Source organism: Oncorhynchus clarkii, chromosome 26 (genome assembly GCF_045791955.1).
Source record: "Oncorhynchus clarkii lewisi isolate Uvic-CL-2024 chromosome 26, UVic_Ocla_1.0, whole genome shotgun sequence".
NCBI lineage: Eukaryota > Metazoa > Chordata > Actinopteri > Salmoniformes > Salmonidae > Oncorhynchus > Oncorhynchus clarkii.
In genome coordinates, this window is record NC_092172.1 from 18,259,512 (window position 1) to 18,276,470 (window position 16,959).

At 40.8% G+C, this 16,959-nt stretch overlaps 1 protein-coding gene across 1 annotated transcript in view; it reads left to right on the plus strand.

Annotated features, from left to right (window-relative positions):
• The first annotated feature begins 2,169 nt into the window (after nt 1-2,169).
• LOC139385246 (disintegrin and metalloproteinase domain-containing protein 10-like) overlaps nt 2,170-16,959 on the plus strand; it is an 83,004-nt gene continuing 68,214 nt past the window's right edge. Inside the window, exon 1 of the mRNA XM_071130395.1 lies at nt 2,170-2,360. Within this exon, the coding sequence (XP_070986496.1) occupies nt 2,294-2,360 (67 nt within the window). The 5' untranslated portion in view covers nt 2,170-2,293. The remainder of the gene's footprint in view (nt 2,361-16,959) is intronic.

Below are 16,959 nucleotides of genomic sequence, written 5' to 3' on the forward strand. Positions count from 1 at the left end.
TCTCTTAATGCAATATTTTCCAGGCTAGTACCTAAAACAACATGGTCACTATTGACCAATAAACATTCCCCTGTGCATGGTCTGGCACATAAATGCATATACATAAATCAGTCAAGGATATTCACATTGTAACACAATTTGTTGCACATGTTGCAGACACTGTCAAGACTCAACATATGCAAACACATTCATATCGACTACACATTGGTGCTACAATGGCACATGTTTATCTCTTGATCTGTTTGACTCAGAGCGCTGAAATGTGGCACACATGCTCAGGGATGTGAGTCTAGCTAACCCACATGATTTCTCAGACACCACCTGCCCGATTTTGAGATATTTGGGTGAATGATGCGTCTAGCCGTAGAGATCCAGCATTTACAAAATTACTCTGATTGGCCCAAGGGAGGCGCTGTAGTAATCAACTGTACGTACGTTAGTCACACGCAACCTCTCAAACACCACTGACCCGATTTGCATGAAACTTTGGCGAATGATGCGTCTTGCCATATTGATCCGTCATTTACAATACTACATTGATTGCATTATTCGTGGGGGATTACATGTTTACTGTACCTCATACCTCTGCATTTTAATCTGGTACTGGTACTCCCTGTATATAACTCCATTATTGTGTATTTTATTGTCCCCCACGATGAAATTGGGGAAGGGACTGTGTGGATTTGTCTCTGTCTGTAAATTAATTTGTTCGTCGCTATATCTCAGACAGCACTGGCCCGATTTTTGACAAAACTTGGATTAATGGTGCGTTTTGCCATAGAGATCTGGCATTTACAAAATTACACCGATTGGCCCAATGCAGGAGTTTATAGTAATTAACTGAATTGTTAGTCACACACAATATCTCAATTGGCCCAAGGGGTGGGGGGTTGGGGCACTGCATCATTCGTGGGAATGGCATGTTTACCGTTGCCTTGTTAATTTATTTAAATTTTTATATAGATAGAATCCTAATGGCTGAAGTAATATTACCTTCACAAAATGTGTGTGTGTGTGTGTGTGCGTGCGTGCGTGCGTGCATGCACAGGGAAGGAAGAGGTGCGTAGGTCTTCATCACCTTGTATCTGGTAGCAGCAGCAGACTGACAAGTTGAGGTTTCCAGTTCAGTCAGTGTAGTGGCTTTTTTTAGCCACACAGTGGCAGAAGCTACACAGTGAAAATATCAATGCTGTATGTCTGATGTACAGTATGTCTAATGGGAAATAAGAGATACAATTTTTTTTTGCAGTCAATAGTTGGTGTTACAAAGAGACCATTTTCTCTAACCTTGACCCTTTCCTAACCTTAACCTAATTATTCTAACATGCTACGTTAATTCTCCTAACCACCTACGTTAATTCTCCTAACCTGCTGCATAAGTTCTCCTAACCTGTTACAAAACAGTCACATTCAACAAATTCACTATAAATTCAACACAAATAGCTGTCCCTGAGCAGTGCAACTGCATGTGGGGCCACACACCTCTATATCGATTGTTCCTTGAATTTAAAGAAAAATGTTTCCCCCCAATTCATATATTCATTGACATTTCACAGTGGAATCTACTGTAGTGATGTACTGTATTCAGTACTGAAATCATATTATATTAAATCAGGGTACAGGGATATTTCTAAAACTCTGTCCAAGACAAATGTATTATTGTCAATACATGATATTGTATTGTACAAAGCCTTTTGTGCATGGAACTCCATTCCATTTTATATATCGCAAGTGAACAACAAACCTGGTTTCAAAAAACAAATTAAGCAACACCTTACGGCACAACGCCTCTCCCCCAAGTGACCTACTTGTTGTTTGTATGTACTGACATGTATGTGTAACTGATAGATGCACACACACAACATGTTAATGTTTTCATATGTATGTAAATTGTAAAGTATTTTGTCTGTAATGTCTTTTTCGTTATATGTCGGACCCCAGTAAGACTAGCTGTCGCCATTGGCGTCATCTAATGGGATCCCAATAAATAAAACATATTAATTTATAGGCTAACTTGATATTGAAAAGTGGCTTGGTTTGTCGCTGTTGAATTTCATTGCACTTTAATTGTTGTTTTCAACAAATATAAGCGGCCCTATCAAATAAAAGCAAACCGGATTTGTTGCGCTAGTGAGGTAGGAGGGACTAGTACTTGCCTGCGCCTGACGTAAGGCGGTTGTAGACAAGCGGTGAAAGGCGGTTGTGAAGGTACTGCCATAAACAGAGCGCAGACTGCGCCTTTAAGAAGTGCAAATCGAAACAGTAAAGCATTCGCGGTGTCAATGTACTAACAATGAATTTAATCGATATGGTCTTGATACAACTCTTGCTGTTGTTTAATTGCTTATGGAATATTAAAGGTAAGTTTTGGCATTCTGATTCATACAGCAAGGAAAGTGGTTCATCGCTAGCTAGCTCGCTAATCGGATTGAGAAAATGGTAGCAAGCGAGCTAGGCTAGCAGCGTTAACGTTACCTAGCTGGGAGGGGTGCAGCTCCTGTTTTTTTACATTTATGGTTCCGCTAGGACTACATCGAGAGAGCCTGCTCGAGCCTACGAAAGGTCCACCGAAGTGAAATAAGAATGTAACTGTGGTGGATATTTTTATTAAGACATTCTCAACTATCTAGACTGTTTACTAAAAGTTATATAGTATCAACATACTAGTCATTACTGCAGTTTCAGTCACGCACTGTTAGTTCTGAGAATCAAGTACAGTGGTTCCCAAACTTGAAATGGGGTCCCCTGAGAATATGTGATGTTAACAAACAAATTAACTTTTTATTTGATCTTCAACTGGGTATAGAAGAGAACTTGTTAGTGTCGACTAAGACCTATTACACTATTAGAATATGCTTTCATAGTTCTGGACATCCGGCAGGACCTACAGTTGAGTAATTATGAACACACAGCATTAACTAATGTTAGGGATATACTTTTTCCAAATGGGGTCCTCTGTATTAGAGATCGACCGATTATGATTTCTCGATGCCGGTTATTGGAGGACCAAAAAAAGCCAATGTTGATTTTTATATATATTTGTAACAATGACAATTACAACAATACTGAATGAACAATGAACACTTTTATTTTAACTTAATTTAATGCATCAATAAACTCTATTTAGTCTCAAATAAATAATGAAACCTGTTCAATTTGGTTTAAATAATGCAAAAACAAAGTGTTGAAGAAGAAAGTAAAAGTGCAATATGTGCCATGTAAAAAAAAAAGCTAACGTTTAAGTTCCTTGCTCAGAACATGAAAATATATGAAAGCTGGTGGTTCCTTTTAACATGAGTCTTCAATATTCCCAGGTAAGAAGTTTTACGTTGTAGTTATTATAGGACTATTTCTCTCTATACCATTTGTATTTCATATACCTTTGACTACTGGATGTTCTAATAGGTACTTTAGTATTGCCATCCTTATCTCGGGAGCTGATCGTCTTGAAGTCATAAACAGCGCAATGCTTGAAGCATTGCGAAGAGCTGCTGGCACACGCAGTAAAGTGCTGTTTGAATGAATGCTTACGAGCCTGCTGCTGCTTACCACCGCTCAGTCAGACTGCTCTATCAAATCATAGACTTAGTTATAACATAATAACACAGAAATACAAGCCTTACGTCATTAATATGGTAAAATCCAGAAACTATCATTTGAAAAACAAAAGTTTTTTTCTTTCAGTGACATACATGTTTTATCTAACGGGTGGCATCCCTAAGTCTAAATATTGCTGTTACATTGCACAACCTTCAATGTTATGTCATAATTACGTAAAATTCTGGCAAATTAGTTTGCAACGAGCCAGGCTGCCCAAACTGTTGCATATACCCTGACTCTGCGTGCAATGAACACAAGAGAAGTGACACAATTTCCCTAGTTAATATTACCTGCTAACATGAATTTCTTTGAACTAAATATGCAGTTTTAAAAATATATACTTCTGTGTATTGATTTTAAGAAAGGCATTGATGTTTATGGTTAGGTACATTCGTGCAACGATTGTGCTTTTTTCGCAAATGCGCTTTTGTTAAATCATCCCCCGTTTGGCGAAGTTGGCTGTCTTTGTTAGGAAGAAATAGTCTTCACACAGTTTGCAACGAGCCAGGTGGCCCAAACTGCTGCATATACCCTGACTGTTGCACAGAACGCAAGAGAAGTGACACAATTTCCCTAGTTAAAATAAATTCATGTTAGCAGGCAATATTAACTAAATATGCAGGTTTAAAAATATATACTTATGTATTGATTTTAAGAAAGGTGTTGATGTTTATGGTTAAGTACACTGGCGCAAAGAGAGTGCTTTTTTTCTGCGAATGCGCTTGTTAAATCACCCGTTTGGCAAAGTAGGCTGTGATTCAATGATAAATTAACAGGCACCGCATCGATTATATGCAACGCAGGACAAGCTAGATAAACTAGTAATATCCTCAACCATGTGTAGTTAACTAGTGATTATGTTAAGATTGATTGTTTTTTATAAGAAACATTTAATGCTAGCTAGCACCTTACCTTGGCTCCTTGCTGCACTCGCATAACAGGTAGTCAGCCTGCCACGCAGTCTCCTCGTGGAGTGCAATGTAATCGGCCATGATCGGTGTCCAAAAATGCAGATTACTGATTGTTATGAAAACTTGAAACTGGCCCTAATTAATCGGCCATTACGATTAATCGGTCGACCTCTACTCTGTATATTCTAGTGTCAATTTAGGGTCTTGTGCAGTAAACGTTTGGGAACCCCTGGTCTAGTAGCAAGTTGATTTGTGTAGATTTTTGCTGCCAAAGTGATTACATGCTAATGTACAGAATTTGCTAGCTATTTCGACAGAAAGGAAAAGGCTAATCATACATTGTGACTTGGTAAATTACATTTGTCATTCTCATGATGTGCCCAACTCACTGACTTTTTTCTTTCTGTATTTTATATGTACACAGCCTAGCTAGATCTCTATGGCTCTGATGCAAATATGACTTTATTTCTATGGTAGACTATAATTAGTTAGTGATCTGTATTAAAAAAATTCTAAGCTAATTTTGAATTCATTCAGCACTTAGATGACCTGAAAACATGACACATGGACAGGATGTCCCCTGTGATGCAGTAGCATGCATTAGAATAGACTTTCACTGACCCATGTAGGCTATTTCATAAACATGCCATCAAACATTTGACTTCATCATTCACACTGTTAAGGTCCCACTCCATCTGGGTCTGACTACTGCTGAGTTGACTATACGCCTCATCTGTCTGACATCGAATGCATTTTTCATTTCCCTCTCCTGTTTGCCATGGGCTAAAATGCATATGCAGGGTCTGTTTTTTTCTTACCTGCTCTGACAGTCTGTTTTTTCTTGTATGTGAACAAAGTGAGTAATTGATCTGCCTGAAGCTGCTGTGGGCCTTGTGTTCCCCTGAGCATTGAGCTCCCCTGCAATTCCTGACTGGTGTCCTGTTTGTTTGTTCAGTGATGGAAACAGAAACATTCCACAGCAGATTAAATGTTTCAGAGACTGCTCGGTCTGATTTAAATGATCAGGACTTGGATTTAATTTGAGCCTCAAATTGTTATTGTGTTGTAAAATCCCCATATTGAAATTACTAGTGCATAATTTATCATCCTAATTAATTATTTTGTTTGTTGATTCCACTTGAGAACTCTCATTAGCTGATAAAGTAGAATGAACCATGTTTCATGACTCTCCTCGGTGAGCTAATATTCCCACTCATTTGCATTAATCATGGGTGTTTGTTGACTTTTATTATTCATGATGGCCAAGTTTGAGCCTTTCATTTGCCTATTTGACTTTTGGTGCAGTAATGACTCCAATCCATTCAAGGGACTGGGACATATGCTCAAATTCTAATACTTTAAAGTACATCCTTCCTCCCTGTCTTCAGCTGACCTTAGGGTGATGACTCTTCTGATGTGGATTGATTTGTGAAGCAACTCAATGTTAGCCATATTGGTTTTACCTACCATGTCTGGTCACGGTTCACTTGAAGGGCGTAAAGAATAAATAAATAAATAAATAAATAAATAAATGCTTTAAACAATGCCTTCAGCATCGAATTGGTTCATCTGACATGGGCCAGATGTTGAGTTGGGTCAGATAGTCATTTTGATGTCAGAGCTGTCAGACTAATTGCAGAACTAAACAGAGCAGCAGCAGAGCTCTGTGTGAGGCACATGTTCCCTGGTGTGTCCTTGAGAGCGTTTGCTGCCAACTGAGAGCGTGTCAGCAGAGAGGATGCCACCTAGACTCCGTGATGGCTCACCACGATGTTTGCTGTCTGTGGAAAAGGGGATATGAGCCAGCCAGACTGGAACTCAAAGGTTTACTGAGGAAACAGAGTTCTCTTAGAGGACCATGACAATGTTCTTTCATAAACTAAGAAGATAAGTCCGCCAATGTCCAATCCAAATGCAATTTTAAAAGCACAGATTTGTATTCAAAGGGAGAGTTTGGGATTAAATTGGTCACCACTATAGCAATTCATGTCCTCTAGGCTTAGGCTATATGCTCAGAACCTCAGATCGTTGTACACTGAGTGTACAAAACATTAGGAACACCCTCCTAATATTGTGTTGCATGGACTTTATAAGGTGTCAAGCTTTCCACAGGGATGCTTTCCACAGTGGCTGGGTGGCCTTTGGGTGGTGGACCATTCTTGATACACGCGTGACAACCCTTAACACACTCGAACCAGTGCTTCTGCACCTACTACCATACCCCGTTCAAATGCACTTAAATCGCTCTGAATGGCATACATACACAATCCTTGTCTCAAGGCTTAAAAATCCTTCTTCACCTGGTGTCCTCCTCTTCATCAACACCGATTTGAAGTGGATTTAACCAGTGACATCAATAAGGGATCATAGCTTTCAGCTAGATTTACCTGGTCGTTCTATGTCATGGAAAGAGCAGGTGTTCCTAATGTTTTGTACACTGTGTATAATCTTATACATTTTACTGGGAAGGCAAATTATATTATCAGGATTTGGGTTCTAATCTATATTTCAATGCTAGATGCCACATGCAGATTAATAATGAATGTAAGAGATGTTGTCATAACCATAGATTTGATTAATGGGTGGATATTAATGATTTGTTAGGGTTTGTGGTAACAGATTCTTCCCTTTTGACTCAAATATGTTTCCAGAGTTGAACATTAATTATTCATAGAGGGAAAGCAGGAGATCTGGCTAATCTGTTCAGTACCAGCTAAACATTTTTAGCTGGTACTGATCCAAAAGCCATAATTTCTAAAGAGGAAGTAGAGTAGGCAACCATGTTAATTAAACTAGTAACATCCCTATGTTCCAACGGATCATATTCTCTTCACCTGTTGAGATGCTGTCTTTTCACTTGCGCTGTGGGACTCCACACACCGGCTTCATTATCTCCCATTCTGCATTTTCACGCAGACATTACATGGGGTGTGTGACTTCCCTGTGCATTTTAATGTATTGGAGAGCATTTGCCAAGAGAAGATTAGAAGATGTCAGCGAGACTCTGAGAGAGAGAGAGAGACTCTGACGAAAGGCCTTGTTTGTATGTGGAGAATAAAAGAGTGTTTTGGAGCCATCAGGAGTCCTGTGCTTTGGTAGTACACAGTGGCTTGTCAGGGAGGCATAGCAAAGCCTTTCAGAATGTGGGGAAATATGTAATCCTGGATTCTATTTCCCCTCACATATCCAAAGAACTTCAATGAGTCTCCACGATTGACATTGTTATAAAAACACTTGATATTGTGTTTTGTTAGTTTGAAGCATACAGAGCAGCATTCTAGTATATTCACATTCAGAAAGCCAAATATTATTGACCATATTCAAGATGTGCAATGTCAGTGTCAGAAATGCAGAGGGGCTTTGTGCATTTTTGCCCCTAGATTTTCCAAATTTGCCCCTGAGAGCTCTTGATGGAAAAAGCTGCTGCAATCTTTTCAAAACAAGTCAACAGGGGCAAAATATGCCCCTAACTTTAGATCTTTTTTTCTCCATTGGTATCACACTTCATACAGAATGTGTCCACAAAGGATTCTCCTTGACTCATCCAATCAGATAAAGTGCACTCTGCTGGCAGCTATCTCCCCCGTCTTGCCCTCTTTGTTGTCAACATTCTTATTTTCAATGCATTTTCCAAATTGTGAAAATGCTAGTGTTCTTGTCTGGTGTATTGTCAACCAAGGTCAGATATTGCTTAATTGGATTTGCACCACTCAATGGCATCATTTCCATGTTCCAGGTGTTGCCTAATATCCAGGCTATAAACAAATAGGCCCGATGTACGAAATGCAGGGAAGTTTGTCTAGTGGTGGTAGAGTATTGATACCCAAGGCAATATGACACTTCTTCACCTTAGGAGGAAATGTGATTCACACAAGATATATTTTTTTTGCTCAACTAATTTAAACCCCTGAATAAGGCACGATTAACCCACAGCTGTATGTTATCATACTCCTACTGTAGTGCATGTAGGGTTAGAACATTCAATAAAGACACTCCCGCTCTCAGCTGGTCATAGTGTGTGGTTCTGCAATAGTGTAAACTCAGTGACATGATGGGCGGAGCTGTTTCCGTTCTGTTCCATCCCAGGGTGCAGACAGAGTCGTGTGTGTGCACCACAAACATTCACTGTAATATTAAAACATTGGTCATGACAGGAAATGGATGCTTGTCTGTGTTTGTGAAAGGTTGAAAAACACAGGGAGGGAGTAAAGAGAAGAAAAATAAGACCTTTTGATGTAATGTCACTGCTATTGTGATGTCATAGGTTTCCTGGTTGACATGTAGACCTCAGCAATATGGATACTGAATGTTTTTTGTGTTGAGGTATTTTGTTAAAAAAATGTCTTCACATTTTCAAACAGTCCATTTAGTAAGGCCCGCGTCCATAGAGACACATACCAGCTCTATTGGTAGTACAGTACTACACCTGCACCTGTCGACGACACAAGTTGTTCAGCTCCCACTCCATTCTTACATTTATTAAACATATCATATAGAGCGTGTGTGGCAAGCTTACAATGATGGCAAAAAACATTTGAGAGTGCGCTGACCCTGGTGCTAGAGGGGGTATGCAGCTGGAGGTTGAATGTTTTGAAGGTGTACTTGACTATAAAATGTTTGGGAACCACTGTACTAGTCAAATTAGGCCTAGGCCCTCTGAAGACAGCATCAAGCAACAATTCAGGAAACTGAAACATGTAGCCAAGCCTGAACAATCAATAAGGATTACCAGTGATGTTTTACTGACAGGGACCTACCTACTTACCAGTCATTGCTTATCAGACTCACCACATTGGTTTGTTGAAGCATCATTTCCTCTGTTTTCTTATGTGGGGAAACTGTGAAATGGTTGGCTAGTTTGTTCATTCTGATACTTGTGACATGGTGCCTGACATTTGTATTTCTATAATGACTGTGTTCTCACATTCCCTGTCAGTTTGTTTTTCTGGCTTTATTCAGAGTGCATGGTTCTACCGCTAGTGTTTTGACTTGCCAATCAGTTTCCTGAAAGACAATAGTAAACTAACATTGACCTGAAAATGGTTCCTGTGTTAAATCGTGTTCCAGTGTCAAATCACTATTCCTTTCACATCGATATCTCTTTCAGCTGGGAGCTGTAAGCAAGCATCACATTCAGTTCTGACTTCATTATCAGTAGGATCTTTGCTTGTTAACACAGACTACTAACTTGCCCTGCCTCTTGTTTCTTTGCTCTCTGCATCATATTCAAGTGGATGTTGAGCAGTAAGACTAGAATGAAGAAATCTACTCAAAACCGCAATGTTTTTGTGTGTGGGCCTAGTCTAGTTATAATTTTGTGCTAAGCCCTCAGCACATAGAAACATGCCTTCGCATCACAATCTCCTTTGGCCGTGACTTTCCACAGTAGGCTAACCTAGTTCTATGTGCAGACATTGTGCTGCGTGAGCCATACATAATATCTGCTTCATAATTATTTTAGCATTACATGAGCAATGGACCCCACACCCTGTACAGTAGTTCAGAGGAACTTCTTCTAAGCATGCATGGAATGAGGAGCAACATTGTACCTAGCTACTAATGATGAGGGAAAAATACATAGTTACAATTGTGCTTTGTTTTTCTCCTGCGGGCAGCGTTCGCTAGAGACAGCCAGCTGTCCCTGCGCCAAAACTCAGGTATTTTCCATCCCATCTTTAAAATAAAAAATGGTGAGCCAACATGTTTTCAGCACTTTTTTATTTCCCCGACTGATCAAAACTAATTTTCTCGTGTTCTGTCTATCTGAAGCAGACATAACGTGAGAAATATGTTTGGAACATGAAATCGCAATCCATATCGTATCGGCACCAAAGTATCGCGCTAATATCATATTGTGGCGGCAGGGTAGCCTAGTGGTTAGAGCGTTGGGCTAGTAACCAGAAGGTTGCAAGTTCAAATCCCCGAGCTGACAAGGTACAAGTCTGTCGTTCTGCCCCTGAACAGGCAGTTAACCCACTGTTCCTAGGCCGTCATTGTAAATAATAATTTGTTCTTAATGTTCTTAACTGACTTGCCTAGTTAAATAAAGGTAAAATAAATAAATAAAATTGTGTGGTCCCTGGCAATTCCCAGCCCTACTAGCTACATTATGCTTTTGTATTTCAGACCGCTGCCTTGACAATTGCCCATACAGCACTGCGGCTCCCAGACCCAAAAGTGTCTTTGTCCAAAAACATCTACTGTCACCACTACCCATCGGATTAGTAGCTTCTCAGCGGTTAAAGGCTGCAGCTAGCCACAGGGGCCACTGGACAGTGGACATGGCATTGGTCCACACCACAACAGTACCCACCAATGCCATGTTATTTGCATCCCTCAGTAGTCAATGGCTGGATGTCTTGTCAGGGATGTAGACTAGTGGTTTACCCATCACTCAGTGTTGTGGTATGGTGCAATAGCAGCCAGGATAACAAGTGGTGGAGCCCTGAGCTCTCTGGCCTGTCAAACAACCTGCCTTTACCCAGCATGCTAATGTACGTGGAGGGTGACTCATCATGACCCAAGCTGTTTCCACTTCCTCTGTTCCTGTCAATGGGTTCTATCTGGCCTGTCAAACTTGGCACCTCCGTGAGTGAGGATGAAGACTTCACTGAAATACTATTGACTAAGCCTACAGTATGAAGCCCACAGGCACTACTTGTCATTGACAGCTCTGGCAATTTGGACTAGCAGGTGCATTCCAGCAGGATACAAATAAGGAGTAGCCAACATTTTCTCTTGCAAATTAGTGTTAGTCCTTTACCCTGCCAACTAATTCAAAGTCAGTGACTACTTGCAACACTTCAAATGGATTGACTAGGCAAACAACATTCTTGTATCCGCTAGGCATAGGCCTATATTGTTTGGGGCAGCAGGTAAGCTAGTGGTTAAAGCGTTGGGCCAGTAACCGAAAGGTTGCTAGATCAAATCTCTGAGCTGACAAGGTAAAAATCTGTCGTTCTGCCCCTGAACAAGGCAGTTAACCCCCTGTTCATAGGCCGTCTTTGTAAATAAGAATTTGTTCTTAACTGACTTGCCTAGTTAAATAAAGGTAAAAATAACAAATAAAAAAAACATCTCGATTTGAATATTCCAGAGTGTTTTACATGAACGTTTTGTGGCTAGATAAGGGAGGAAATTATGTTAATGATTGACTTGCTAGTTATCTCTTAAAAAAAAAAGAAGTTTTTAATGTAATGAAAACACTTCCTTATGCTGCCATATAGAGCACTGGGGTCACAGTCCTCACATGCCCCTCCCTTCCTCTGGACAGTGACCCTGCACACAGATGTGGTGTGATAGGGAAAGGAAAATACGAGGCAAGGCTGTGCCATGGAAACAACAGTTGTACATTCCTCCAATGGGTTTTCTCAATGAAAAAATCCATGAATCCACTGGAGTCGTATGTGGTCTGACAACTGAAGGGACCGTGGTGTGCCTGCCATACTCCATCTCCAACCAACAGCCTTCGAGTTGACCTTTACCCGTCGATTCAGTTTGTCGTGGTCAGCTTTGGCTGCTGTAGGCTGGGTTAGTACATAACATTCTAAATATTTCCTTCACTGAAAGGCATATCCCCTGAAACTGTACATTGTACCAATAGAGGGAAAAATACATCCCATTGTCATGAAGTTTAAGATATCTGGGTTTTGTTAAACTGTGACTAAATCTACTTTGTTGCAACTTCGGTTCTTAGAAACTTTCAGTGTTGCAATTACTAGGGCTGTGATACCAATATTTTTCCCATGACAAAAATGAAAACACACGAAGCAGACAAACCTCTTTGGTCTTTTAACAATCTGTTGTATTTAAGTTGTGTGCTACAGTTTGGAAATTAAATAAATGTGACTCTGGATGATAACCTAATGATGTTTGTTTCCAACATTTAGGGCTGTTATCCTAAAGAAGTTCAATCCTCATGTTTTTGTTTACTTGCCATGGTACTAACAAGTATCACCATACTGGTATCATGCCGGCCCTAGCAATTACTCAGAACAAATATTCAAACGAGAACGAACCTTGTTCTTTTAACCAAACATTTCAATTCAACTAAAGGCTGTTTTGCATAATAGTGTGTCAATATTTTGTGTATCACTTCTCAAACACCAGCCCTTGCCAAATTGAGCCATATACAATGAGCTGTCTTTTTAGTCAAATAATTGCATTTCTCTCTTGTCTACTCTGCTTTATTCCACTGGTGTTGCATGTTAATAGGCTGTATGGGACAATGCATAGGCGATGTCATGCCCATGTATGGGGGTTGATGGAGGCAATCTGAGCGTGCTCTATTTTGTTTTCATACAAGGCCCCTCTGTTTCCTGATTGATTAATCTTCTTCCCTTATTCTCACATTAAAAAGCCCACCAGCTCATGTGTTTCTGTCTGTGTGCCACACTAGACTGCTACTGTCATTAGTCTATTTCTTGGGGAGGGCTAAGAAAAGCTAGTGTAAATCTCTGAATATTTTCTCCCTGACTCATTCATGAACATGTCATGGCAGGCCGGGTGTGGCCCCTGCTTGTTGAAGAGTTTTTACTCCCACACACTAGGGCCACCAGGACAATACAATTGCTGTGTTTTACTGTGAGACCATTACCCCAGCAGCACTGTATGAGCTCCTCTCTTTAGGTAAGCACGGAGTGTCCCCTTCATATCAAACACAGCATTCGCTGATGACCATACATTTGTAATGGTGTTTTTAAACTAGCGTCTCAGGTAGTAGTATCTTTTGAACTTGTTTTTTTGTATGGCGATATAGTCTCCCTGCTCATGACGTTATAGACGGGTTGGTTGTTTAGCAACACAACCGACGCTTGGGCAACTGTGGGGAAAGACCGACAGGGTTGGCTTAGATTGTTAACAGCATATAAACTATATTTAGTCTCCAAGGAAAAAACAGGAAGCAAGGAAAGCACTGGGGATATACAGAGAGGCTGGTACAAAAATGGTATTAGCTTACTGTATGTGTTAAAATACATTTAGTCTGTGTCCGTTAAAAGACACAGACTAAAATTATTTTAACACGTACAGTAAGCTAATACCATTTTTTTAAAACATAAATTAAAACAAATACATTTGCACAATGAGATTGTTTCTCAAATACATTGTTACAGTTGTTGGTTAGCTAGCAAATTTGAGCTATATTAGCATAGACGTGACATCAGTAAAAACACACCTCAAAACAAGACATGGTATCAAGATAAAACTAGCTTGAAAGAGCAACCTATGATTCCCACTCGGCAGCTTCTTGTCATTTTTGCTAGCTATCTGGCCGTCCAGAAAAACAACAACATGGCCTTCTGCCCCATTGAAGCGCGCCCATTGTTTGCATGACGTTGCCAGCTAACCAGTCTACAACCAGCTAGCAGGTGGACTGCTAAAACAGCAACTCATTTGGCTCTTATCCTCAGGTGTGTTCGACTGTTCGCATCTGACCGTTCTTTAAAGCCTTTGTTGACTAGGAGTGGACTAATGATAAATCTTGGCGGATGAGCTGTTCTGTGCGGCAGTGTCTCGCGCTCCAGCTTGTGTGTAAACCTGTTTAGCGTGGTAGAGAATTGAGCCGCTGCTCTGGTGTCGCTGTAAGAGCCAGTCCCTCCCTGGCCGTGCTCCGTCTTCATTACCCAGAGTTGTGTGGAGGCACACTGTCAGAGAGTGCTCTTTAGCATCTGTGTCACAGCGCTTTAATGAAATTGATGGCCTATGTCTAAATATGAGCCGGTCTTCATGCAGCTGAGCTCTCCTCTCAGGATTATGCTTTGCCTCCACAGTTCTGTCCACTTAGCCGTACTCTTGACTTCCTGCAAACTGAGGGCTTCATCAGCGGAGAGCTTGGAGACTGGGTAGATGTGCTCATTTAAATTTTTTAGGCACTGTCTTGACATTCTCTTGTTTTAATGTTAGGCATTTCTCTTTCACAAAAGGCATTTGTTTTTCACAAGTGGCAACATCCCTCCTTTTAAAGAATCATCTTTTTGCTGTTTTGCTTTCAGCTGTATATTCATCTAATCTCCTCAGATCCTCTTCTAGTGCATTCTGGAGGTAGGAGGAAAATCGAATGTGGAAAAAGGATTATTCTTCCCAGATGAAATGGTCTGCTGTCAACACTCCCTTCATAGAAAAGCATTGTTCCTTTGCCACACTGTTGTGCTGTATGCTTAAAGTGTTTTTGTGTTCTAGTCTAGCAGATGTGAATATTCTTTTTTTTCTCACTCAGTATTTCTTGAGCCCTTTCAAATTCAAATGTTTAAACGTTCTCAACTCTAGTACACAGCTGTCAGGGAAGAGGCTGTATTTTCCACCTAAGGAGCCCCTCAGTGTGAATGAAGTGGGATCATGTTCCCACCAATGGGAAGCTCTGGAGACACCAGACTGGACACACAGTCTAGCCCTACTGTCCGGACTGACTAGTGAGAGGAGCAGTTTGAACTTTTGCCCAGTGTTGCCAAGCTGTCTGGGCAGAGGAATATTCTCAGCTAGCATCAGCCAGTATAGTAGACAGTCTCAATAAGGCTCTAACACTGCAACCAGCCAGCATAGCATCAGTCAGCCAACAGCTGAGCTACATATGAGCAGGAGCCAGTGTGCTGTTCCTATGGGGCTAGCTTTAATTTGAACCTGAAAAAGAACTGAATGAATAAGTGATGGCTGCTTCCATCCCGTGCTGATTGCTAAAAGTGTGACCGTTGCATCTAAAAGCTCTTTTAAAAGCCTCCTGTTTCTACATTAATGTCCCCTCACTCTCCTGAAAAAGTAACAGCACAGTGACAGACCCCCAGGAGAGAGGGGTAGCCTCGTGTGGAATCGCAATGCATGTCAGTGTCCCTCGCTTAACGAGCAGCATTTATCCTCTAGCCAGAACTAGATAAGTGGAGAGTTTTATCACAGCCGAGCAGGTGGAGGCAGGGGCTGTGCCGCTGCTGCCTCTGGGAGAAAACTCCTTCTAACGCTGCTGATGACTACAAAGTTTTTAGTGATTTCTCCTTTCTTTTCTCTGTGCAGGATTGCTTTGCTCAAACTGTGAATGAGAAAAACTCCTTCATTTCAACCACAATCACTAAGGAGAATTCAAAGGAATGGGAAATCTCTAGCTTCTGATCTAGGCTATATGCCTATAGGCTAAACATACACATAGGTAGTACAACTGTTGGTGTGCACAAAGTATTTGTCAAGGTTGCTCATAAGGGAAGGCAATCTAGAAAGTAAACTCCCTTACCTCAGAGTGGAAGATAGCTTTTTGTTCTAGTGGTATGGTTGACTCTGGGTTTACTCTGGAGTAGGGCTGTCCCTGACTTAAAAAAATAAAATGTGTCTAAAACTTGAAATGGTGCCATGTTTACTGGTTGCTCAGGACGTAAAGGGGAAGTTGGATGAGTGGAATACATTTGATTAGTTGTGGAAAATACTGCAAATAAAGAAACAGAAGGTAAGGAGCAAGCCCTGCATGCATATTATGTGTGCCAAACAGGTGCTGTTAGATGACTATAGCTTTCTGACTGTTTGGAACAATGTAAACACTAATTAAATGATAAGCGTACCATAGTCAATTTTGTATATATTCTTTTAAGCCTTTATTCCAGCGGTCGACTAAATTGGGTCAGCCGTACTCTGGAGCATGGTGTACTAATGACCAGGTTTTGATAGCAGTTGGTTACATAATGGTGCTACTCCTCAGCTTTATTGAAGAGTATGTAAGCCGTGACAGACTTTCAGCATGCTTATAGAGAAGACCACTCAACATGTACTGCAATTACACAAATGACTGATGATTGGTGAAAATGAATTGATAAGAATGTCAAATCAAATGGATTGGTCACGTACACATGGTTAGCAGATGTTGTGAGTGTAGCGAAATGTTTGTGCATCCAGTTCTGACAGTGCAGTAATATCTAACAAGTAATCTAACAATTGCCTAATACACACATCTAAGTGAAGGAATGGAATAAGAATATATACATATACATATATGGATGAGCAATGACTTAGCAGCATAGGCAAGATGCAATAGATGGTATAAAATACAGTATATACATATGAAATGAGTAATGCAAGATATGTAAACATTAGTGACTAGTGATCCATTTATTAAAGTGGCCAATGATTTCAAGTCTGTATGTAGGCAGCAGCATCTGTGTTAGTGATGGCTGTTTAACAGTCTGATGGCCTTGAGATGGAGACTTAACAGCTTCTCGGTCCCAGCTTTGATGCACCTGCACTGACCTTGTTTTCTGGATGGTAGTGGGGTGAACAGGCAGTGGCTCGGGTGGTTGTTGTCCTTGACAATCTTTGGCCTTCCTGTGACATCGGGTGCTGTAGAGTGTCCTGGAGGGCAGGTAGTTTGCCCCTGGTGATGTGTTGTGTAGACCTCACCACCCTCTGAAGAGCCCTGCTGTTGTGGGCAGTGTAGTTGCCGCACCAGGTGGTGGTACAGCCCGACAGGATGCTCTCA